We start from the raw sequence: 24,382 nt of genomic DNA on the forward strand, positions 1-24,382 counted from the left end.
GGCCCTGGGGGAGGTGATGCCACATGGTAGGGGCTGGGTGAATCTGGTTTCCAAGCCAGTCCCTGCCCCGGGCTTGCTGAATGGCCTCAGGCAAGGATCTTGACCTCTCTGGGCCTTGATTTCCTCTCGAGTAAAGGATGAATAACCAGTTCCTACTTGCAGGGTCATTCTGAGGACTAAACAAAGTAATGCATGCAATATTCCTCTGGGACACAGAGAACACCCAAAGAATGAGGGTTCTCAATCTAGCAGTAGTTCGGAGTAGTACTCAGAGTAGTACTCGGAGTAGTTTGGAGTAGTTTGCAGTTATCACTGCAAAAAGTACTGTTCAGAGAAGCCAGAAGCCCAGTTTCTGGGCCTGCTATGCTTCTCAAGAGCTTTGTGACATTAGGAACTCTGTTCACCTCTCTGAGCCTCAGTTTCCTCAACTATAAAATTCAAATGGGTCTCTAAGGCCTCTTCTAGTAAATAAATATATACTGAATATGTTTTTATTTATGTGTATATATAATATGTGTATATGTACACCAGGGATTCTCAGCCTCGGCTATGGACATTTGGGGCCAGATAATTCTTTGTTGTGAGGAACCATCCTATGCATTGTAAGATGGTTAGCAACATCCCTGACCTTTAACCCTCTAGATGCTAGTAGAATGTGCCCCCAGCCCCACCCAAGTCTAACCAAAATATTTCTAACCAAAATATTTCTAACCAAAATATCTCCAGGCATTGCCAAATGTCTCCTGGGCAGCAATGCTGCCCCAAGCTGAGAACTTACTTGTCATGCACACATGTGCATGCATGCGTGTACACACATACACACACAGAATAATAAGATGTGAACTTTGATACAGTGAAGAGGTAAGCTGGTGAGAGCAGAGGAACTCAATTTCTGTGTACAGAGGCCTTGAAATGTGCTCATGGAAACTCTACAGGGAATGAGACTACAAACATACACAGGACTTTTGAGCTTCTTTACATCTGTAAAACAGTTACTGTGCTCGTAAAGACTGCCTGCAGACTTAATTTGGCATATACATACAGAGTCCCATTTAGTGCATAAACGCACTGGGCCCCAGAGCTCCCCACATCTGGTCTGCCCTGGTCAAGAATGTACTGGGAACTTGGCCTGGGGGAGATGAACACAGGGGGATTCTGTGTGCTCCCTTCCTGAACACTCGCCTTGAGCACCCTGGAGGAAAAGGAAGCTGAAGCTGGACTGGGGCAGCAGGCTGCGGTGGTCATTCCTGAGGAAGAGGGCATTTTGCCAAATGTGCAAATCCCTTTGACTTAGTGGATTTGACCAGACTTCTCAATGTACTATTTTCCTAGTTCAGCAGAGCTTGGTGAATGAGGCTTGTGCTCACCGACATGAGACCATAGACGTACATACCTACCCACTTGGCTCACTGAAGTAAAAATGAACAATTATCACGAAGACGGAACACAGAAGTTCCAAAGAGGGACTGGTAAAGTGGAGGAGGGGAGGTGAACATCAGCTTTAAAGAGAAGTCTGTTTACCCTGAGTCTTTAAAGGCCAGAATCCTGAACTTCTTTTTTTTTTTTTTACCTCATTATGACTTCTTTAACATTTGTTTTTAATTTATTCAAGATCATAATCTTCACTGAGGACCACATATGAGCCAAACTTGAACTTGAAAACCAAGCTGGGCCTTTTGTTCTGCCTGCGTTAATTAGTGTACAAAGGGGCATCTGATTTCCCCCCTCCCCCAACAGTCTAAAACACTGGTTCCTATTTATGTAACCAAGAACGTTAGAGTGGGGTGCAGGTGGGCCTGGTGGGTTAACTGGCCCTAGGACAGGTATCAGGAAATTAATGTCCTAATCCTGGCTGATTCTCTGTGTGCCACTAAGACACGCTATTTCAAGTGCTGAGCCTCATCTTTAAATTAGTTAACAGTTCCCTGTTAGCTGAAAACATGAAGTAAATTAACTAGAATTATGAAGATCTATAGTATTCTAGTTATTTGTACTTGAAAATGAAGTACCAAGACTAGAGCAGTTCCATAGACCAATCTATGGTTCTCAAAGTGGGTTCTGTAGAGCACAAGTCCCGTTGTGTCCAGAGTTGGTTCCTTCTGGTAGGTTCATGGTCTTGCTGACTTCAAGAATGAAGCCGCAGACCTTCGCAGTGAGCGTTACAGCTCTTAAAGGTAGCACGGACCCAAAGAGTGAACAGCAGCAAGATTTATTGTGAAGAGCAAAAGAATAAAGCTTCCACAGAGGGTTGCTGCTGCTGCTGGCTGGGGTGGCCAGCTTTTATTCCCTTATTTGTCTCTGCCCATGTCCTGCTGATTGGTCCATTTTACAGAGTGCTGATTGGTCCATTTTACAGAGTGCTGATTGGTCCATTTTACAAACCTCTAGCTAGCTACAGAATGCTGATTGGTGCATTTTCACAGAGCACTGATTGGTGCATTTTACAAACCTCTCATAAGACAGAAAAGTTCTCCAAGTCCCCATTCGACCAAGGAAGTCCAGCTGGCTTCACCTCTCACCATGAGATGCTACTTGGAGAAAAAATGTTCTGCTGGGTGTGGTGCCTCAGGCCTGTAATCCCAGTACTTTGGGAGGCCAGGGCAGGAGGATCACAAGGTCAGGAGTTTGAGACTAGCCTGGCCAACATGGTGAAACCCCGTCTCCACTAAAAATACAAAAATTAACCAGGCATGGTGGCACGCACCTGTAATCCCAGCTACTCAGAAGGCTGAGGCAGGAGAGTTGCTTGAACCCGGGTGGCAGAGGTTGCAGTGAGCTGAAATTGTGCTACCGCACTCTGGCCTAAGCAACAGAACAAAACTGTCTCGAAAAAAAAAAAAAAAAGTTCTATGGGTGCTTCACTCACCTGGGCGGCAAATACTTGTTTGACGGCCTTTCTTATGTCTGGTGCTGAGAACACAGGAGGGAAGGAACAAAACAAATCCACTGCCTGCCTTCTTCAGTGAGTTTAAGATCCAGAGGATCAGATCATTATTAGGCCACATATTTACCGACAGTGAAATGTGCTCAAGTACAGAGAGCTGAGAACTTACAGCAGGGAACCACATCTAAGGCTGGGAGGCAGGGAAGCATGAGGTGAGACTTACGCATGGGGTGACGGGGAGTAGGTGGAGGGGTAGTATTCCAAACACAAGGAAAGCCTTGGTCAAACAAACCCAAGGAATCCTGCATAACACACTCCCTTCTGTGAGATTCACTGGCATGTTAAAGGCCTGAGAAGTCCTGCAGAAATGAAGCCCAGCACGTTCTACCTATTAACATCCCAAGGATGTTACTCTGGGAAGTACTTAAAGAGGCACTATTGTTCTCATAGCCTATAAGAAACTTTAGTATAAAACAAAAGCTCTTGTTCATATAACTGGAAAACTATCATGTGTCCCCTCAGAGCAGCCAAAATACCTTGGAGTTGCTAATGTAATTCTCAAGTATTTTCCTTGGCACAGGACTATAAAACGATATGGCCTCTACAACTGCTCACATACTCCCAGTAACACAGATGAAGGAAAGTCCATAGCACAAACCAGCGAGCCAGATTCAATGTTCTAACTCTAGCACAGACCTCGGCTTTATTTATTTTTAAAGGACGTACAGCCTCAATTCTGGGATGAATTGAGAAAACTTCCATAAAAAGCAAAATAAAAATGAACAACCACCAGTAATCAACTTATCAAAAATTACATATGGAAAGATACCCGAAGTGAACAATGATTTCCCTTGTTAACCTAAAATGTCTAAGAGGAAGACAGTTTTTTGCTGTTTATTTTATTACACACTGTGCATAAAAAAGAGGGAAATGTAAATCAACAATAACAGATATTCACACATATGCAGAAAGAAGGCAGACTTTGTGTGCAAAGAATGGTGTTAGCGACAATGATCATCAAAAGAGAAATATGACAGCCAGCATACTTAAGAATATGTATTCTAGAAAACTAGCAATCCAAAATTAAACATAAGTAAGTGTCCTAGGAATACTGCAGTGTAGAGATTAAATTTTATAGAGGCTAGCCGGGCGCAGTGGCTCACGCCTGTAATCCCAGCACTTTGGGAGGCTGAGGTGGGTGGATCACAAGGTCAGGATATCGAGACCATCCTGGCTAACACGGTGAAATCCCATCTTTACTAAAAATACAAAAAATTAGCCGGGCGTGGTGGTGGGCACCTATAGTCCCAGCTACTTGGGAGGCTGAGGCAGGAGAATGGCGTGAACCCGGGAGGCGGAGCTTGCAATGAGCCAAGATCGTGCCACTGTACTCCAGCCTGTGTGACAGAGCGAGACTCCATCTCAAAAAAAAAAAAAAAAAAAAAAAAAAATTTATAAAGGCTAGCAAGATCCTGAAACCCAGGACCACTAAAACAGATAATGAGTTTATCTTAACAAAAACCTTGCTGTGTGTGCCAGGCACTGTTCTACATGCTTATATGCAACCTTATTTAATCTTTGCAACTATGAGGTAGATCCTGGGAATACATCAAAATATGGCTTCAGCCTACACTAGTCAATGGAAATCTGTTATCCAACTTTAGCATGAATCTTCAGAAGGACTGAACTTCTGCCTGATTGATGATGATGTGATCACACAGATGACCAATATATCTCATCCGTGTAGCAATGTGAGAACTAAGGAAACAAAGCATTGTTCGAATCTGCTGTCATTATCTGAGCATGCCCTTTCAAAAATAGGTAAACATTCCACGTGTAACTTGAGTGGAAAATCTCCTTGTGACCCTTATCTGTTGAAATGTATCAGTTGGTAGATATATATATATGCTTATTTTTTGTTGAAAGAGTAAAATATAAGCATGAAAAATATTAATTTTATGTAGAAAGCAATTATCATGTAAAATTATACAATTATTAAGTAGGGGGATTGATGAACAGAATCACCAATATTAAGAGTCCATTTAAAAAAAGAGACTAGGCTGGACGTGGTGGCTCACACCTGTAATCCCAGCACTTTGGGAGGCCGAGGTGGGCAGATAACCTGAGGTCTAGAGTTTAAGACCAGCCTGGCCAACATGGTGAAACCCTGTCTCTACTAAAACTACAAAAATTAGCCGGGCATGGTGGCATGTGCCTGTAATCTCAGCTACTTGGGAGGCTGAAGCAGGAGAATTGCTTGAACTTGGGAGGCCAGGGTTGTAGTAAGCCAAGATCGTGCCACTGCACTCCAGCCTTGGTGACAGAGCGAGACTCTGTCTCAAAAAAAAAAAAAAAAAAAAACAGAGAGAGAGAGAGAATGGTATATCCTTTTAGAGCAAATAAATGCTTATTGTTTTAAAATTACAATAGGCGTATTATATTCTACCTCTAGTCGCTACAGAACTGCTTAGTGCACTCATAACATTAAATACAATAACCTTTAGTAGCTATATATGCAACCCTAGGTTTCAGACAGTGGTCTGTACGTAACATTTTCCACTAAAAGAAGACAGAGCTCCTTCTAGAAATGGCCAGCTCCTGGCCTGGGACAAGAAATGTACAAGGTATGCCCGGAGTATCCTGCCAGACCAGTAAGCAGAGAAGCATCCAAGACCACCAGGATTGTGTCACAAGGACTCAGGAGCCAGCCTGAAGAGGCTCCCCCTGGCTAAAGACGGGATAGTTTGGGTATCAATAAGGATAATAATTGCAAATGGATTGAAAGACACTAAGTAGGTTTAAATCTATTTCATAATATTTTTAAGCTTCATTGGTCACCTTTACAGGGTGCCATGAAACCAGGAGGAAACTGGTATATAAAGGGAAAGAATGAGGCATTTAAATTGCTTTCCCCATATGATCTAAAACAAGGGTCAGCAAATTTTTACTGCAAAGGGCCTGACAGAAAATCTTTCCAGCTCTGTGGGCCACATATGGCTTCAATCACAGCTAATTAACTGGGCACCTTGTAGTGCCCCAAAGCTGCCCTAAACAATATGCAAATGCATGAATATAGCTGTGTTCTAATAAAACTTTATTTATCAAACTAAGTGGCAAACTGGTCTTAGCCTGTAGACTCTAGTTTGCTGACCTCTGATCTGAGGTTAACTAAAGAGTTGGTGAGGGGTAGTTTCTCTTTTTAAAAATATTATAACTGATAGACAAGGGAATGATACAAATAGACTATCATCATTTTGAAACTGCAAATGAGGTAAAGGATGTGGGTGCTGATAATCAGTAGCTGCTGACATCACAGAGAGATAATCAGTGTCTCTGATGGAAAACAACATCCATTGTATGAAGCAGTCTTGCAAAAATAAGTTAAAAAGAAGAGAGGGAATGGGGGGGAGAGAGAGAGAGAAGCACTCTGAATCTTGACCAAAAATCTAAATCTAACAATTTTCAAGAACTTCAGGGGACAGAGAAACATGTTAAAAGATATCATGAGGTTGCATTTAGCAAAATACAGACTGTGAAAAACTCCACAGGAATCATCAAGATAAAAACCTAATTAGGAAGTTACTCACATCCTATGAAAAATGCTGAGCAGAATGTCAACTTTGCTATCTCAACATTTCATAAGGAAAAAACTCCAAAATCTTGCAGTATAGTTTCTTGATAAATCATCTTTGGTCCAGACATAATAAAGACTATAAAAGCTTCAGAGAAAATAAACCTGTTATTTTTTAAAAATGAGAGACCCCAAGATATCTCATACCTTCACCTTATTTAGTATGCACAAATATGTTCTATAGTGTCACAGAAACAATCTAGCAACTGAAAAAGTTATTGCTCCTGCCCTACACTGTCAATTTTTAAAAACTGATCATCAATTTGGCAACTGTCACAGTGGAAATTGTTTCTGGCAAGAATCATCAATGGCCACTAAAACCACTGGGTAAAGGTTTGATGAGAAATGGGATATTTACATAGTTTCAAAGTATCTCCCATAAAGTACTGATTAATTACAAAGAAGAAAAGTAGTAACTTTCTTGGAGAAAGCTGGAACACATGATTTTAACCAAGAAAACAAAATTAGTATCACCTATAATGGGAAAAATAGATAATGTTCCTGAGGAGATACAATAAGAAGAACATCATATCTTTCCTGCCTAAAATGTACAACCTAAAGTTATCCATGAAGAAACACCAGAAAAAAAAAAAAAAAAGAAAAGTCAAGGTTCTTCTGCAAAATAAATGGCCTGTAATCTTTAAAGAGTCAAGAACATGGCCAGGCGCGGTAGCTCACGCCTGTAATCCCAGCACTTTGGGAGGCCAAGGCAGGTGGATCACAAGTTCAGGAGATCGAGACCATCCTGTGTAACACGGTGAAACCCCATCTCTACTAAAATACAAATAATTAGCCAGGCGTGGTGGCGGGTGCCTGTAGTCCTAGCTACTCAGGAGGCTGAGGCAGGAGAATGGCGTGAACCCGGGAGGCGGAGGTTGCAGTGAGCCGAGATCGCGCCATTGCACTCCAGCCCGGGCGACAGAGTGAGACTCCGTCCCCCCCACCAAAAAAAAGAGTCAAGAACATGAGACAGGGGCCAAAGAACTTCTAGACTAAAGGAGACTAAGAGACAATTAAGTGTAAGATGTGATCTTGGACTCATCCTAAAGCCAAAAAAATAAATACTGTCTCTATGTTAATTTCCTGATTTCAGTAATTACACTTTGGCGAATGTCCTTGTTTTTAGAATGTATCTTGTCCCTTTATCTTATTTAGAGTCACAAATATGCTCTATAGTTATCAGAGATGCAATCTAGCAAATTATGCCCCCTTAAGTAAAGGGACATTACGCCTGCAACTTACTTGCAAATGGCTCAGAAAAAAAGTTACAGAGCCGGGCACAGTGGCTCACGCCTGTAATCCCAGCACTTTGGGAGGCCGAAGCAGGCAGATCATTTGAGGTCAGGAGTTTGAGACCAGCCTGGCCAACATAGTGAAACCCTGTCTCTACTAAAAACACAAAAATTAGCCAGGTGTAATGGCAGGTGCCTGTAATCCCAGCTACTTGGGAGGCTGAGGCAGGAGAATAGCTTGAACCCAGGAGGCGGAGGCTGCAGTGAGCTGAGATGGCGCCACTGACTCATGCAACGCCAGGTTGCAGCCTGGGTGTTGCAACCAGACTCCATCTCAAAAAAAAAAAGTTACAGAAAGAAGGCAAATCTAGGGGAAAGTACAAGGGAATTATTTGTGCTATTTTTATATATTTTCTGTGACTGAAATTATTCTAAAATTAAAAGTTAAAATGTAATTTATATTTATATACTATACTGCTTATATATATCCTACATATAAATTTTAACTTATTTATAAAGTTAGTGTGTGTGTGTATATGTGTATACACACACACATATATACACACACCATCTTGTTGACAGCTATTTGATCAAGAACTCACACAAACTGGCAATTACGTTAAAGTGGTACGTTAAATTTTTGCAAAGGGAATTGACAACGATGTAAATTCAAAACCTGCACTAAATACTGATGTTGATGTACTAATTACTTTTGCTTATGCATTTCTGGCTTCTCCCCTGACTCCATTTAGTCATTTCCTATAAAAAAATTTTTAAGGGCTGGGCGCAGTGGCTCACACCTGTAATCCTAGCACTTTGGGAGGCCAAGGCGGGTGGATCACCTGAGGTCAGGAGTTCGCGACCAGCCTGGCCAACATGATGAAACCCCGTCTCTACTAAAAATACAAAAATTAGCTGGGTGTGGTAGCAGGCGCCTATAATCTCAGCTACTCGGGAAGCTGAGGCAGGAGAGAGAATCGCTTGAACCCGGGGGGGCAGAGGTTGCAGTGAGCCAAGATCGCGCCACTTCACTCCAGCCCGGGCGAAAGAGCGAAACTCCGTCTCAAAAAAAAAAAAAAATTAAATACTGTAAGAAAATATCCACTTGTTAAGATGTTGGTTAAAATATTTGGCTACTAAACATCTTAATAAAGTTGTGATAATACTGTACATTATTTTGGTAACATTTCTAATTTCTTTTTATATCCTGGAGATTCTATGATGCTGATATTTCATTTCGGCCTCGGACAACTCCTGATTTTAAAACACAGTCCATTCAGACAAAATGTTACGTCAGTGCTTCTCAAAGCATTATCTGTCCCCATTTATCATTGTGACTATCATTATCCCCATTCTCCCTGAGGGGGGCCCTGGGGCATAGGGACACAGCCAACTCACAATGCGGCTGGGATTCAGTGCCCTGCAAACCCTGGCCAAAACCCAAGTTCCAGACCCCCCCCAGACACACTGCCACCTGGAGGGACAAGGGGTGGCCTGTTAGAATATTCTCCATCCCTCAAGCCTTGGGCTTCTTTTTCTCCACGCAAGTTCCTCTCCTCTCTTTCCATGCAAGGTCCAAGGAACTGCTTATTAAAGGGCTGTCCCAGACTCCACAGACTCTCCCCATCCCAGCCCCTTACTGCATTAACTCTCCTTTGCATCATCTGGGAACACCCTTGTGAAGATGACCCATTTTCCACTCCAAGGCTTCAGCACCAGTGTCTCACTCTCCCTAACAAGGATTTTATAACAAAAAAAGCTTATGTTGTAAAGTAGAAAGCAAAGTGTTTTCAGCTCATGCACTCTAATACCCCTACTATACTCTTACCCTTCCACGGTATCTCTCCTCTATGTATCCCACCCAGAACACAGTTTAAGTCAATAACATAATTAATAAGTAAAAACTACAGACAGTCCCTAACCTATGATGGTCCAACTTAACATTTTTTTGACTTTACGATGGGTTTATCCGGATGTAAGCCCATTTAAAGTCCAGTCACATCTGTATATCCAATGTAAAGTTACACCCACACATGCATGAGGATGTGGGGCTGGTCAGGAGTATGAGCAAGGCAACAAACTAAGGCACCAAACAGATGCCCACCATTATTACATATGGTGTATAGATTTAATACCCAGGCACCACCACGTCTGCCACTGAGTGGATCCCCAAGGGCAGCTTCATCCACAAGTGGCACAGGGGCTATACCTTAATGCTAGGGTCCTGGGCCCCCCGGCCCAGCTGGGACCACCAACATCCTGTCCTCCTCAATCTCTGGGACTGGGGCTCCCATCCCTCACTTTCTCTGGAATCCCCTTGGACCCCAAGAGCCAGGAGTCCCCTCCCTGTCTTTCCTCCTCTCCCCATCTCCAGCTAGCGCCCTACCACTGCCCTCATCTAGGAGGTGCTGGGGTTTGGGTTCCCACAGCATCACGTGGGGAGGGGCAGGGAAAGAGTGACAGGTGGGAGGGGGACACACAAGCAATCACCAATTCACGTTGTACGGAAGATTCCACAGAGTGAGGACAGGGTGAGGGTATTTTGTGACCCCCCCACAAAAAGCTTCATCATAGACAAGAGAATAAGGATCTGCTGCAACCTTGGCCTGAGGTGGAGAACACCGCCTAGGCAGAATCCAGGGTTTCCAGATGTGAGACTACAGGGACTTTGAATGTGGCTGAAGAAATAGGCCTTAGTTTATTTATCCTGGGTTTTTAATTCCTAACTTTTTCAAACATACAGAGAAGTTGGGTGAATGGACTGATTGCCCGTGTACCTCCACCTAGAACTGTAAACATCTGACATATGATATTTAAGGAACCAAGTGTACCACCTCAAAATATCATAAGAAAAACAAAAGGGAATTTGGAGATTGGGAAAAACAGAATCAATGGAGCTGCACAGTGCAGAAAAGCAAAGAAAGATTAAGATAACAATTAACACCACCCCTGAGACTGTAAATCAACCAGCTATTAAGGCTCTGATTCTACATCAGGCACTAAAAATGCCTCCTAAGTGAAAGGGATAGAAATGCCACTGAAGCCGGGCACAGTGGCTCATGCCTATAATCCCAGGACTTTGGGAGACCGACGCAGGCAGATCACCTGAGGTCAGAACATCAAGACCATCCTGGCTAACACAGTGAAACCCCGTCTCTACTAAAAATACAAAAAAATTAGCCAGGCGTGGTGGCAGGCGCCTGTAGTCCCAGCTACTCGGGAGGCTGAGGCAGAAGAATCGCTTGAACCCAGGAGACGGAGGTTGCAGTGAGCCGAGATCGTGTCATTGCACTCCAGCCTAGGCAACAAGAGCAAAACTCCATCTCAAAAAAAAAAAAAAAAAAAAAAAAAGAAAAAGAAAGAAAAGAAAAGAAAAGAAAGAAAGAAATGCCACTGAAAAGAATATATGCCGAGGGATGTTACTCATCTTTTACTTCTACACACCATTTCTTTCAATCTTGCCCCAAATGGCATTTTCATGCATTGTCATGTCAATTTGGCTCTCAATTTTCAGAGGAGGGAAATTGCAGCCCAATGGAACCAGAACCCCCCACAGCTGGAATGCTGGCTCTATCACCTTCTGGGGAGGTGACTTTGGGCCTCTGGTTTACTGTCAAAGTCTTGGCTTCCTCAAGGATAAAATAGAGATGATAATATCAGATGCACAAGAATTCAGTGTAGGAAGAGTTAGAACAGCGTGATATAGTGCCCTGGAACATTAAAGGTGCTTATGGGGCTGTTTTTTAATATTGATGTTTAAATATTCATGTTGTCAACAATCAACAAGTGAATCACTTATTATGAGTCAGGTGTTAGGTTTTAGATAAAGAAGTATTTCAAGGTGCATCATCTCAGCTGGGCTCGGTGGCTCACACCTGTAATCCCAGCACTTTGGGAGGTTGAGGTGGAAGGATCACTTGAGCCCAGGCATTCGAGACCAGCCTGGGCAACATAGTGAGACCCTGTCTCTATTTTTTTTTTAAATAAACAAAAAATAAAATAAAATAAAAACATAGCAAAAAGAGGTGCATCATCTCTGGAGCACTGCTGGCTGTGTACTTCCCTGAGTGGCAGAAGATGAAGCTTTACCACTGTAGAGTGCAGCTGCACCCTAGTCCTGTTTCCATCACTCCTAATTGTTTGCCCTTGGGCAGGTCAACAACTGCCCTGAGCTTGTGCTCCTCACCTGTTGGGTGGGTGGGATGGTTCCACCTAGCTCAGAGGGCTAGAGGACACTCTAGCTCAGAGGGCTAGCTCAGAGGGCTAGAGGACACTCCCGCAGGGTCCTTGATAAGAATCTCAGGGACTAACACCCAACCACCTCTAGAAGGTATGCCTTGCAAATCCGGCTGAGTTTAATGACCCTGACATATCCTTTTTTGGAATTTAGAGGGGAGTGTAGTCCCAAACATCAGAAAGCACTACTGCCAACAAATCTGGACTTGTAAATTGATCCGCTTTTCATACCACTCATTCCTACTTCATTTTTCTTCCTCATTATCAATGAGATCCATCTGTTCTTTAATCACAGTTGCCATCTCTCAAACTTACACCTTTCTGCTTTCTCCACACATTGTCTATGGACATTCCTACATATAATAGTCCCATTCACTTTAATGAGGTCTAAGATATTTATCTAAGATTTAGTGCCTTGCAATACCCAGGTCTCTAGGATGGCTTAGGTAGGACCCCAAAAGCCTCCCAACTTCTGTCAACCATATCATAAGCCCCCTTTGTTAATCTTTCCACCATGCTATTATTGGAAAGTAATTTGGGAAGTAAAGGAAAAAGTATGGAATGTCATGATTTCTTTTTTTTTTTTTGAAATGAAGTCTCGCTTTTTCGCCCAGTCTCGGCTCACCGCAGCCTCTGCCTCTCGGGTCCAAGCAATTCTCCTGCCTTAGCCTCCCGAGTAGCTAGGATTATAGGTGTGTGCTACCACACCCAGCTAATTTTTTGTATTTTTAGTAGAGATGGGGTTTCACCATGGTGGCCAAGCTAGTCTTGAAATCATGACCTCAAGTGATCCTCCCGCCTCGGCCTCCCAAAGTGCTGGGATTACAGGAGGGAGCCACTGCGCCTGGTGGAATTTCATGATTTCTAACCATCTTAAACACACACACACACACACACACACACACACACACACACAGAGAGAGAGAAAGGGGGATGGGAAAGAAGACAAATACCCCCTCTCCAAATAACTGTGTAAATGTTTAGTATGTATTTCTTTATTGTTTAAAACAAATTTTTTTTTGAGACAGGATCTTACTCTGTCACCCAGGCTGGAGTACAGTGGGGTGATCTTGGCTTACTGCAGCCTCAACAGCCTGGGCTCAAGCAATCCTCCCACCTCAGCTTCCTGAGTAGCTGGGATTACAGGCACACGCTACCACTCCTGGCTAATTTTTTTTTTGTAGAGACAGGGTTTTGCCAAGTTACTCAGGCTGGTCTCGAACTCCTGAGCTCAGGCTATCTGTCCGCCTCAGCCTCCCAAAGTGTGGGGATTACAGGCGTGAGCTACCACATGCAGCCTAGTATGTATTTCCTTAATGGTCAATTAACGCTGAAATAGTCTTTTATAGATTTTTGGGACTGATTTTTCATTTGTGGAGAGCTTAAATAAAGCAACCAATTTATAAAATATTTTATAAGATGAACCATAAGGAAATAATACTTGTACATTTGGTTCACCAGAGCTGGGTTAACCAAACTATGTTGTAATCCAGATTGTGAGTATAGTAAGTTTACTCCTCCAGCGTTCTTCCACACCAAAGACTCGTTTGCGTATTCTTCCAACCCTCACCAATTTCAATGAGGAAAAACAATCCCCAATTTCCAAACAGGTCAAATGCTAGCAGGTAAGCACCTTTTCCTCGGATGAAGTTCCTGGGGCAGCCCACGAAAGGTCATTAACCCCTCTGGGGCACTGCACTGGGGGAACAACTTCAACCACAACTGTCACTCGCTTCTACAACTGTTTATTCAGGAAAGTACATTCTCAGGTCCAGTGTGTAAAGCTGGAACAAATCTATCCACCCTCAACCCCAGCTGATAACTCATACCAGGATTTCTGAACTGGGAAACAAAGGTCAGCTGCTCTTCTCTGGAGAGGAGGAGGAGCTAGTTCTATCAGGCATGTGTGTAAAATCACATGGGTAGGAATGGGAGACCTAGACTTTGGACTCACAACCAAGTTCAAATCTTGGCGCCATCAATTACCAGCAATGTAACCTTGTACGAGATACTTGACTTCTACAAGTCTGTTTGCACAGCAGCAAAATGGGAACAAGTATCTACTACTTAGCAGGTTAGAAGCTATGAAAAATACTAAAGTCTTAGCAGTCATTGCCAAGTGCTTTCCAAATGGGGTGGAGCTATTTACGCCCCTTAAGACCAGCCAAAAAGAGCAGCCAGAGCAGCCATTTTACCTCACATTCGCCAGCATTGAAGAGGCTTATTCAGAGAAAATCACAATGTGGTGGGCCAAAGATGATTCTTGTATTAATTAGTATTTTTTGACTGCCTGGGAAGTTAAACATAGTTTCACATATTTGCAGCCATTTATAGTTGTTCTTTTGTGAATTTCATGTTTATGTTTATTTTCTACAATTAGGGTGAACACTTGGGGCCTTGTTCCTCCTCTTGAACAGAAATGAAAAGATTTCCAAAAATGCTATGACACAGTTTCAGAGCATGAGTGTGAGCTTATTTCCTGTCCTGAGGACCCCAGGTAATTAGAGTTAATGCCCTTGACCATATCCACAAAAACTCCTGAAAAAGGCTATGTTTAGGAAAACATTTTTATGATTTTATTTCCAAACTTTGAAGTATACTTCTCAATTAGAAGATCATTTTCCTGATCTGTACATTATGCACACAATGAAAAGGAAAGATTTAGAAGTTTGAAATTTATTTGAGAACCTTAAATGTATCTGTCAATTGAGTGAGCTCAGAGCATTGCTAACACCTTGTGAGTCTCAGAAAGAAACTGCAGAAGTGTCCTGGGGCTGTTCCCTGGGCAGCGCATACAGCACAGAGGAAAGGGCAAGTCCCCTTCACTCCCCTCATGGTTCCCTTCATTTCTGAACACCAAGGTTTTGGAAACCGCATTTATTTTATTGTTCACTAAATCTAATCCGGTTTGGGAGAAATAATATAAAACATGGGATATATAAAAACCTCCTCCAAAAATAGATTAGAATAGACAATCTGGGACAGTTTTCTATATGCTCTTAAGCGACCAGTCCTTCCCCATCCCCAGTTACTTATTACTTCAATATCTCAATATCTGCCCCTAGCTACACACAAATTGTGTCTGTGTTGTGTGTATATATATATATATATATATACACACAACACACACACACTTTTTTTTTCTTTTTTTGGAAACAGGGTCTCACTCTGTCATTCAGGCTGGAGTGCAGTGGCGTGATCATGGCTCACTACAACCTCCATGCCCAGGCTCAAGTGATCCTCCCACCTCAGCCTTCCAAGAAGCGGGTGCCCACCACCATGCCCAGCTAAGTTTTTGTATGTTTTGTAGCGATGGGGTTTCGCCATATTGCCCAGGCTGCTCTCGAACTCGTGAGCTTAAGCAATCTGCCTGCCTTGGCCTCCCAAAGTGTTGTGATTATGGGCGTGAGCCACCACACCGGGACACAAAGTGTATTTTGATCCTCTACCCCTCTTCAACATCAGCCAGCTCTAGACAATAAAAGGAGGAAAAATTTCCCAGGTGTGCCATGCCTTCCTTTCAATCAATACACAAACATTTCATTATCTAACATGTAGCTAAAAGGTTCCCAACATTTTGGGCTTTATGAGAGGATGGAGAGGAAGTTCCCGCAGTCTCCCTGCTGCCAACAAAATTCCAAGGCCCCCACTCTAGCCAACTTGCTCTTGGTTTTCCTGAGAATACCAAGAAGCCATCTGGTTCTCCAGTGCACACTATCCATTTCTGCCAACTCACCTCTGCATTCCCCTACAACCTCATCTTCAAGTCTTGGGCTCGTCTTTAAAACTGGGGGGAGACCTACTATACAGCACCCTCCATGGATGAAGGAAGAAGCCTACCTGCTTTTGAAGCTCTCAGTCTCACCTCCTCTTCCTCTCATCTTCTTTCTCATTCATCTTCAAGCCTGCCCTATGGCTCCTACAAACAGGCTCCCACTCCAGCATCCCAAATACACTTTCTCCCAAACTTGCGGCTCCTCCCTTCCCTCTTCTTTCCATAGCCAGGCTTTTGAAATGGGTTGTCGAGTCTTTGAGGTTCCCCGTGGTGGTACTGAGATATGGAAGGTACACCGGGATAGAAGGAGAAGGCTGCTTGAAACTGCAGGAGTCTGGTCTGGGGTTCCAGCTGAGGGGGAGGCACTGGGCCACACCTGAGACCAGTCTGCAGCTTGGCGCCTTGGCTATCCTATTTGGGAAGCACTGAGCTAATGTCTCTTCTCTCTACCTTTATCACCACCACTTGCCTGGAACACTTCTCTCCGTGGGCACCAGTAACTTCCTAATAGCTGAATTCCAAAAGCTCCTCTTACTTTTTATTTATTTCTTAGAGACAGGGTCTCACTCTGTCTGTCACCCAGGCTGGGGTGCAGTGGCACAATCATATCTCACTGTAGCCTTGAACTCCCGAGCTACCACCCTGCCTGGTCAATTTTTCAAATTTTGATAGAGATTGGGTCTTGTAATGTTGCTCAGGCTGGTCTTGAACTTCTGGCCTCAAAATATCTTTCTGCCACAGCCTCCTGAGTAGCTGGGATTACAGGCACAAGCCACAGCATCTGGCTCAAAAGCTCCTCTTGACTCCTCGATCTTCTTGTCCCCTCTCTCTCTGTAGCATCTAACACCAAGGACACTCTCTTTTCTTTCTCTCTTCTCTCTTCTTTCTCTCTCTCTCTTTCTCTCTTTCGCTCTTATTGCCCAGGCTGGATTCTTTCTTCCTTTCAGATGGAGTTTCACTCTTGTTGCCCAGGCTGGAGTGCAATGGCGCCATCTCAGCTCACTGCAACCTCTGCCTCCCAGGTTAAAGCAATTCTCCTGCCTCAGCCTCCCAAGTAGCTGGGATACAGGTGCCACCTCCTGGGTTCAAGTGATTCTCCTACCTCAGCCTCCTGAGTACCTGGGATTACAGGCACCTGCCACCATGCCCAGCTAACTTCTGTATTTTTAGTGGAGACAGGGTTTCACTGTGTTTGCCAGGCTGATCTCGAACTCCTGACCTCAGGTGATCCACCCGCCTTGACCTCCCAAAGTGCTGGGATTACAGGCATGAGCCACCGCCCCTGGCCTCCCACTTTCTTTCCCTCCAGCTTCCATCATGGAGGGAAAAGAAAGGGGGAGGGGAGTCCCTAAGCGCTCCTCCTACCTTACCCAGTGCTCCCTTCCATCCTCCTCCAATGACTTCTGTCCCTGCTCTAAGCACCCCTTCCCCTTCTTCTATACCTCTCTTACATCACCCAGTTTCAATCATCCCCTCACACCTAACATGTCTCCAATGAAACCGAGGGGTTCCTCCCAATGAGAGCCTCTCATAGACTGTGTGGGCTCTGTTATTGCCAAAATATTCAGTAAGCATCTGTCCACCACTGGGGAGGTAGAGACTGGGGAGGCCTCCCCACCTACAGAAGTCAGTCCCCAGGTGCCCAAGCTTGGACACCAGGAATTAACTGTGACATCAGCCACTTTCTGGATCTGGTACCTCCCCTCCCCACAGAGGTACAGACAAGAATCCCATTTCCTCCCATCCCACCTTTCCTTTCCACTCTGCTACTCTGAAACCCTTTTCACCTCACCCCTGGCTCCTGTGAGTCTAACTGTTCTATCCCCTTCCAGGTCCTCCTCCTCCAATCCACCATTATCTTTCTAGCCACATGTACAAGTCACATCACTTCCCAGCCTAGCTTCTGATGGTTCTCTGCTGCCTCTTGAATAAGATCAGATTCCTTCCCTGGCATTCTAGGTCCCTTAGCCCATGTCCTGGCCCCTTATCCTTCCAGGCAAATGGAAATGAAATAAGCTGCATTACCCCAAATCGCCCTGAACTTTTCCTTCCTCCATGTCTTCACTCTCCTGGTGCTGGCTCCTACCTCAAGATAAGAGTGAAGGAGGACTTCCACTTTTTCACTCTAAATGCCTCCTTTTACTGTTTACATTCTTCTAAATTAACAAGAATTACCTGGATTAAAGAACGACTGAGTTTTAAGGACTAGTTTAAACCTACTTCTTCGACCTGCCTTCTTGGATCACCCAGGAAGTAATTTTTCTCAATTTATATTATGAAAATGCTTCTCCAGACTTTACTACCTCTTAACTTCTTATTACAGTGCTACCACGACTTCTTTTCTACTTAATTTTTAAATCCTTCAGGGCAAAGCCTGGGTCTTATCTTGTTTCCCATGGTCCCTTAGCCATTGCCCATGATAGGTATCCAACAGACTTCAGTTGAAGAAGTTGAGGAGTCAGGAATTAGTTTTAAGAGTGCAAATCTAGTCCGGGTGCAGTGGCTCACGCCTGTAATCCCAGCACTTTGGGAGGCCGAGACAGGTGGATCACGAGGTCAGGAGTTCGAGACCAGCCTAGCCAACGTGGTGAAACCCTGTCTCTACTAAAAATACAAAAATTAGCTGGGCGTGGTAGCACACACCTGTAATCCCAGCTACTCAGGAGGCTGAGGCAGGAGAATCACTTGAACCCAGGAGGCGGAGGCTGCAGTAAGCCAAGATCACACCACTACACTCCAGCCTGGGTGAAAGAGTGAGACCCTATCTAAAAAAAGAAAAAAAAAAAAGAGTGCAACTCTAAATTTCCCTAGGTTGGCAAGTAAAAGGTGTCTCTAAATTAGAATGTAAGTAGGGCCTTCCTATTATAGAAGATTTAAAAGATTTTCCAGTGAGTTAATCATTTATACTTTTTCTTATTTCCCAATTATTTTAATAACACTGCACATCACTGTAAAGGCTGGAATATGCTGTTAGATTGTGTGTGTGTGTGTGTGTGTGTATGTGTGTGTGTTTTGCTTCCCTTTTCTTCAAGAATCCCTAAAAGTGTGATCAATGAAGAATGTGACCAAACTATAACCTTCCAAACTTATAACAAATCAAGTCAGCTATTCCCTGCCCAATCCACCCAACCAAAGAAAAAAGACTGACAGGTTCCCAGTCCTTCCCTACAGAGTTTGTCACCAGTATCACCCCAGCAATCCAAGGGCGAAAACTTCAGCAACACAGGCCCTCTCAAAAGCTTATTCCATGTGAAAAGCCCTCATTAAACTCTGAGTTATATTTAGAAAAAAAAAAAAATGAAACAGAAGCTATATTTAGATGAAATGGCTCAAAAGAATTTTGCCAAAAGCAGCATGTTTATACTGATCTTCCAAAAGAAAAGGTTTCCTTAGCTTTTACATACAACTCCTAAAAACAGACAACCTCTTCATACGTATACATACAAAGATTTCTGCTTGGGTTCCTTTGGGTCTGGAAGAACAGGAGCTCCCAGGATATGAGCAAGACTGCCCATGGGAAGCAGTGGGATATAAAGGACTTAAAAATGAGCACGCGTTTGAGGACCAGGACAATTTCATACAAAAGCCCGAGTTGAGATGGTCTGAGAAATAATAAAGCAAAGTCTTTCGTGTGCTTGTGCTGCACGAAAGAGGTTCTGTAATTTATAAGATGGACACAAAAACCACAGACTCCCTCAGCAATACTACCTAGAAGTGTTTCTTTCCAAAATGTCATCAGCCCTCACTTCACGGTCACAGTCAAACTACTTTCTATCACATTGTAGCTGGCTTGCTGAACCACATTCAACATTTTCTTTTTGGCTCTTCTTTGTCTTAAACTATTTTTGGCATTCACTTTCTAATGTGTTGACTTAGATTTTCTTTCTTTTCTTTCTTTCTTTTTTTTTTTTTTTTTTTTGAGGCAGAGTCTCACTCTGTTGCCCAGACTGGAGTGAAGTGGCACAATCTCAGCTCACTGCAACCTCTGCCTCCCGGGTTCAAGAGATTCTCATGCCTCAGTCTCCGATGTAGCTGGAATTACAGGAGCTTGCCACCACGCCTAGCTAATTTTTGTATTTTTAGTACAGATAGGGTTTCACCACGTTGGCCAGGCTGGTCTCGAACTCCTGACCTCAGGTGATCCACCCGCCTTGGCCTCCCAAAGTGCTGGGATTACAGGCGTGAGCCACCGCACCCAGCCAACTTACATTTTCCTAACAAAATTCTAGGCAACAGCCCCAAAGTGGTTTAGTAAACCGTGAAGCCTTTTCAGAAATAAACGTATAATTTTGAAGTGATTATTTGAAAAATGGTTTGTGGCAGTTATTGCTCTCTTCACAGGGTCCCAGGGCCTCCAGACAAGAAGCAATTGCAGCTCACAGAGACTTGGCCCACATCCCATGCTGAGGGGACCTCTTCTCTAAAGAGCCTCAGGAAAAAGCCACTTCCCAGCATCCCAGCCAAAGCACAGTGGAGGGCAAGGGTGAGGGCTCATGGGGAGAGATGGCCAGACTGTACGATGGGCCAGCCCCCAGTGGTCTCAGCAGGAATTATGCCAGTGGGTGAGGCTGCTGAAGCCTCCTGCCTGCTATTCCTAGGGTTCATTAACACCCTGAAAACACTCCAGCCAATTCCCACTTCTGCATCTGGCTTGGTATTTCCAGAGGAAGTGTTAGAGCAGCAGATAACTGGGGTCACCTAATTTTATACTACCTCTAGGCCTTAGAGCAGCAAAGCCTAAAGTGGTGCAGCTTAGAGGCCAAACAACAAAAAAGACCTAAGACGTCAGAGAGATGGGATCATATATCCCAGGCACTTTCCTCCCTCCTCCCTCCCCACCCATATCTATCCACATTCATTTTACCAGGCTGGGAAACCAACAGAGGGCCACTTTGTCTGCACCTACCATTTGCCTACAGTGACAATTACCTTAATTATATTAATAGAATCATTCAGAGGAAAACCATCATCTCCACCCTATAGTCCAGACAACCAAGTGCTTAAGTGTTTCCTCACTTGCTTTACTTACTGGCAGCAAAAGAACAGGGTCAAATTAGGTTTAACTGTGCTGACCTAACGGCAGGACACTTCCCCAGTATATCCGTGAACTGACACAGCGAAAGGCACACAGAGACACAGAAACACTGGGAACGGAACTAACTTCTGTAAGGGCAAGTCACCAGGGAAACAAGATGTGGGTATGGGGGTGGGATGGGACATACTAAGTCCCCAAGAAAGTACATGTCCTAGGAGGCTTTGAAAGGAGGCTGGTGTCTGGGCCAGGGCAGGGAACAACTGCAGAGATGAACAAGGACAGTCAGAGAGGCATGCAGAGACGAAAGGTTGGCTGCCTCAAGGAGGGCTCCAAAATCCCACACGGGCCTGGATTTAGTAATCAGGAATCTCCAGGATCAGCAAGAATCAGCTTTTGGAAGTTCTTAGGCGAAAGAACACATAACGTGATAGAAGGAAAGAAGGAGGGGACACTAACAAAAATCTGTCTCACTTGGACTGTCAGAGAGAGGAGACAACAGAGCCTGGATGAATCCAAATGCCCTAAAGAGAAATGGGTGCATGGAGAAATAGCCTTGAGGGAGCCATAGTCATATTTGATGGTGAAATAGTCCTTTCTGGTGACTTTAACTGCACCAGGACTTGGCTGAGGGCTGATGCACAGATGCTAGTGCCTCCCAGATCCCTCTCTCTAGATATCCTAATGGTAAATGGAAATCTGAGACTTTAGCGGCATTAACTCTCCCCCATACGCAAAGTTACACAAATCCCATCAAAACTTGCAGAACTAAGCTACATGTGTGGGCACTGGTGGGAATCACTGAAAACCTAAATAAGACCGCAGCAGCTCGTTGATCCCCCCCCCCTTTGATTGGCACGCACCTCTTTTCTTTTAATGAGAAAAAGCAACAGCCACAGACCCACATCCAGTTTTCACTGCAAAAGTGACACTTACATTCAGGACTTCCTGGGGTGCTCCAGGCCAGCAGGGCCAAAGCTGCAAGGCCTCCCTCCCTCTCGGGGCAAAACTGTGAAGTCTGTGTAGTCCCACTCCCCATTCCCCTCTCTCTCAGTCAGTCTCTTCCACCGCCCCCCGTCAACCCCCCACCAACCCATCTGGTGATGGTAGCGCCCCTGCTGAACCAGATGTGGAGGCCTTGGCTCTCCACCGACCGCTGTACAATGACAGCAGGAATGGCCATTCAGCACCTAGCCTTTCTCTAGCACCCTTTAATTATCATCGTTATTTTAGGGCAGCCTTAGCATAAAGTGTGTTGCTGGGACCCTGCTCTTAAGAGGCTAACACTCCTTGTCCCCTTACCCACCGTCGACAGCGAAGTGGCAGGCACTGGGAATCTGGGCGGGAAGCAAAGAACTACTACGATTCACATCGCGCCCAAGCAGCAGCACGCGGGAAACTGGCACACAGTAGGTAGGCGTTCACCCAAGATCTGTCATCGGACCCAGTACCTGGGCAGGGAGCCTATGGGTGGAGTGGCGGCTTGGGGGACACAAAGGCCTCGCCAGCCCCCAGCTGCGCCCCTCGCAACGCGGGGGGCGGGAGTTTAGAGCCAGAGAGAGGGGGCGAAGGAATCCGCCCTCATTTGCACGTCGTCCAGGGCCCGGTCAATTTGCTTAATCACCGCTCTAAATGCCAGCGCGCAGCACACAATACGCGCCCATTAACAGGTTTAAAGTGTCGCAGCGCTCGCTTTAAATGAGAAAAGCAGGCGACAAAAGGGGGAAAAAGCCAAGTTCCTCAACTTGAAGAATGCCTCGGGTTGCCTCGAAATCATCTACGCGAGTTTAAAATTCGGAGCTAGCTCCGCAGAAAAGCTGAGGCCCCGGTCCGAGGGCTGGGGGTGGGAACGGGGGCTGTGAATAACCCGCCACGAAAACTGGGTTTCTTAGGAACCAGCCTGCAGCCGCCCAGTGAACCTGGAGTCGGAGGACAACGTCGCCAACCCAGCTCCCTAGGCCCCTTGCCCCACTGCCAGAGAAAGCTGACCGATTTCCAAGAAGGAAAGCGAGACCCCCCCAAAGCGGGCACAAATCCAAGTTTCCTTCGGTGCAGGCGAAGAATTCTGGAGGCCAAGGAAGATCCCAGAGGTGGACTCCAAAACCTCAACCCGCAAGAGGGGAGAAGTTAAAGTAACTTTACTTTCATCCAGGCACTGGCCAGCGCAGCCTCGCGCTCGGCCGCCAGAGAGTAGCTCAACTCCGCAAACAAGTTCTGCTTGGGATCGGCGCAGAAGGCCCCATCCCCCACTCCATGGACGAGCCCGGGGGCGCATCCTGCGGGCCGCGGCCTCCCACCCTCCCCGGCGCGCCCGACGGGCACTCACTGTGCGCGCTCCTCCGGGAGACAGGGGTCCGTTGGAGAGGTACGGGCTGCTCAGGTCCGGGATCATCAGGAAGGGGTACCCAGGGTAGGGGGGTCCTTTAAAGAACGCGCTGTCCTGGGGCCTTCTCACTGCGAACAAGACCAAGGCGAGGTGAGGCCCAGGCCCCCGGGACAGCGCCGCAGCAGGGGGCTCGAGGCGGGAGCCGGGGACCCGAGCGCCCCCCACGCGCGCCCCACGGGGGCTGCCGCCAATAGGGGCGGAGGGCAAGGGTGCGTCCACCCGAGCGAGGGGGACCGTGGGCCGCCCGGGCTGAGCAGCCGAGCGCAGCGGGAATCGAGAGTGGGGGGCTGTCCCGGCGGGCACGTACCTTCGGCGAAATAGTCCCGCGGCTTCTGGAAAGTGTCCCGGGCGGGCTGCGGGCGCCTCTCCGCCTGCGGAGGAGACACAAAGGCGAGAGCGGGTGAGCGGACGCAGGGCCGGGATCCCCTGGGGGTGGCCGCGGTGCTCCCTTACCTCCGAGTCCGAGCTGCTGCTCTGGTTCTCCGACTCGTTGACCAGGGACGACTTGACCTCGTCTAGGTCCCGCTGCGCCGAGGCGCTGTCGCTGCTCGGCTCCTGCTCCTCGCCCCCCTCGTCCTGGAAGGGGATCAGCTCGTCGTTCGCCCCGAGGTCGTCCCCTCCGCCGGCCGCCCCGGCGCTGGAGCCGCCGCCTCCCCCGCTGCCGCCGCCACCGCCGCCCCCGCCGCCGAGCTGGGGCATGATGGGGCCGCGGGCCGGGGCCGCCGCTCTCGGAGCCCCTAGCCGCCCGCGCCCTGCCCGGCCCGGCCCGGCCCGGCGCCCCTCCCGCCCGCTTGCCGGCCCGGCGCCCCTCCCGCCCGCTTGCCGGCCCGCTGCGCTAGCCGCCGCGACAAAGTTTGACAGGGCGTGGCCCCGCGGGAAGCGGGCCCGGCGCTGCCCGGCCGGGGCGCAGGCGGCTCGGCTCGGGCCCCTCCGGCAGCGCCGAGCCTAGGGCTCCCCAACTCGCCACCGCCGCCGCCTGCTCCGCCGGGGCGTCCCAGCCCCTGGCCCGCCGGGGAGGGGCGAGCGGGGAGGGAGGGAGGAGGGACCGCCGGGCTGGGCAGGGGGGCCGGAGGGAGGAGCCCCGGCTGCAAGCTGACACCCGCGCGCCTCGCGGAACCCGGAGAGCTGCGGTGCGCGCGCGCACACACACATACACATACACACGCACTCACACACGTTCACACTCGCACCTTCCAGGGGCTGCGT

General features: G+C 46.5%; 1 protein-coding gene across 2 annotated transcripts in view; it reads right to left on the bottom strand.

The window, feature by feature from the left end:
• The window catches only part of TCF7L1 (transcription factor 7 like 1), a 177,029-nt gene extending 152,878 nt beyond the window's left edge, over positions 1-24,151 (bottom strand). The window contains exons 1-3 of one of the 2 annotated variants that reach the window (XM_054475404.2): positions 23,630-24,151; positions 23,484-23,547; positions 23,117-23,244 (exon numbers count right to left, since the gene is read on the bottom strand). In XM_054475404.2, coding sequence (XP_054331379.1) covers positions 23,117-23,244; positions 23,484-23,547; positions 23,630-23,875 — 438 coding nt within the window. In that variant the 5' untranslated portion in view covers positions 23,876-24,151. The remainder of the gene's footprint in view (positions 1-23,116; positions 23,245-23,483; positions 23,548-23,629) is intronic. The other variant, XM_054475405.2, reaches the window with a different exon arrangement.
• Positions 24,152-24,382: the final 231 nt, after the last annotated feature.

Source organism: Pongo pygmaeus, chromosome 12, assembly GCF_028885625.2.
Source record: "Pongo pygmaeus isolate AG05252 chromosome 12, NHGRI_mPonPyg2-v2.0_pri, whole genome shotgun sequence".
NCBI classification, from domain to species: domain Eukaryota; kingdom Metazoa; phylum Chordata; class Mammalia; order Primates; family Hominidae; genus Pongo; species Pongo pygmaeus.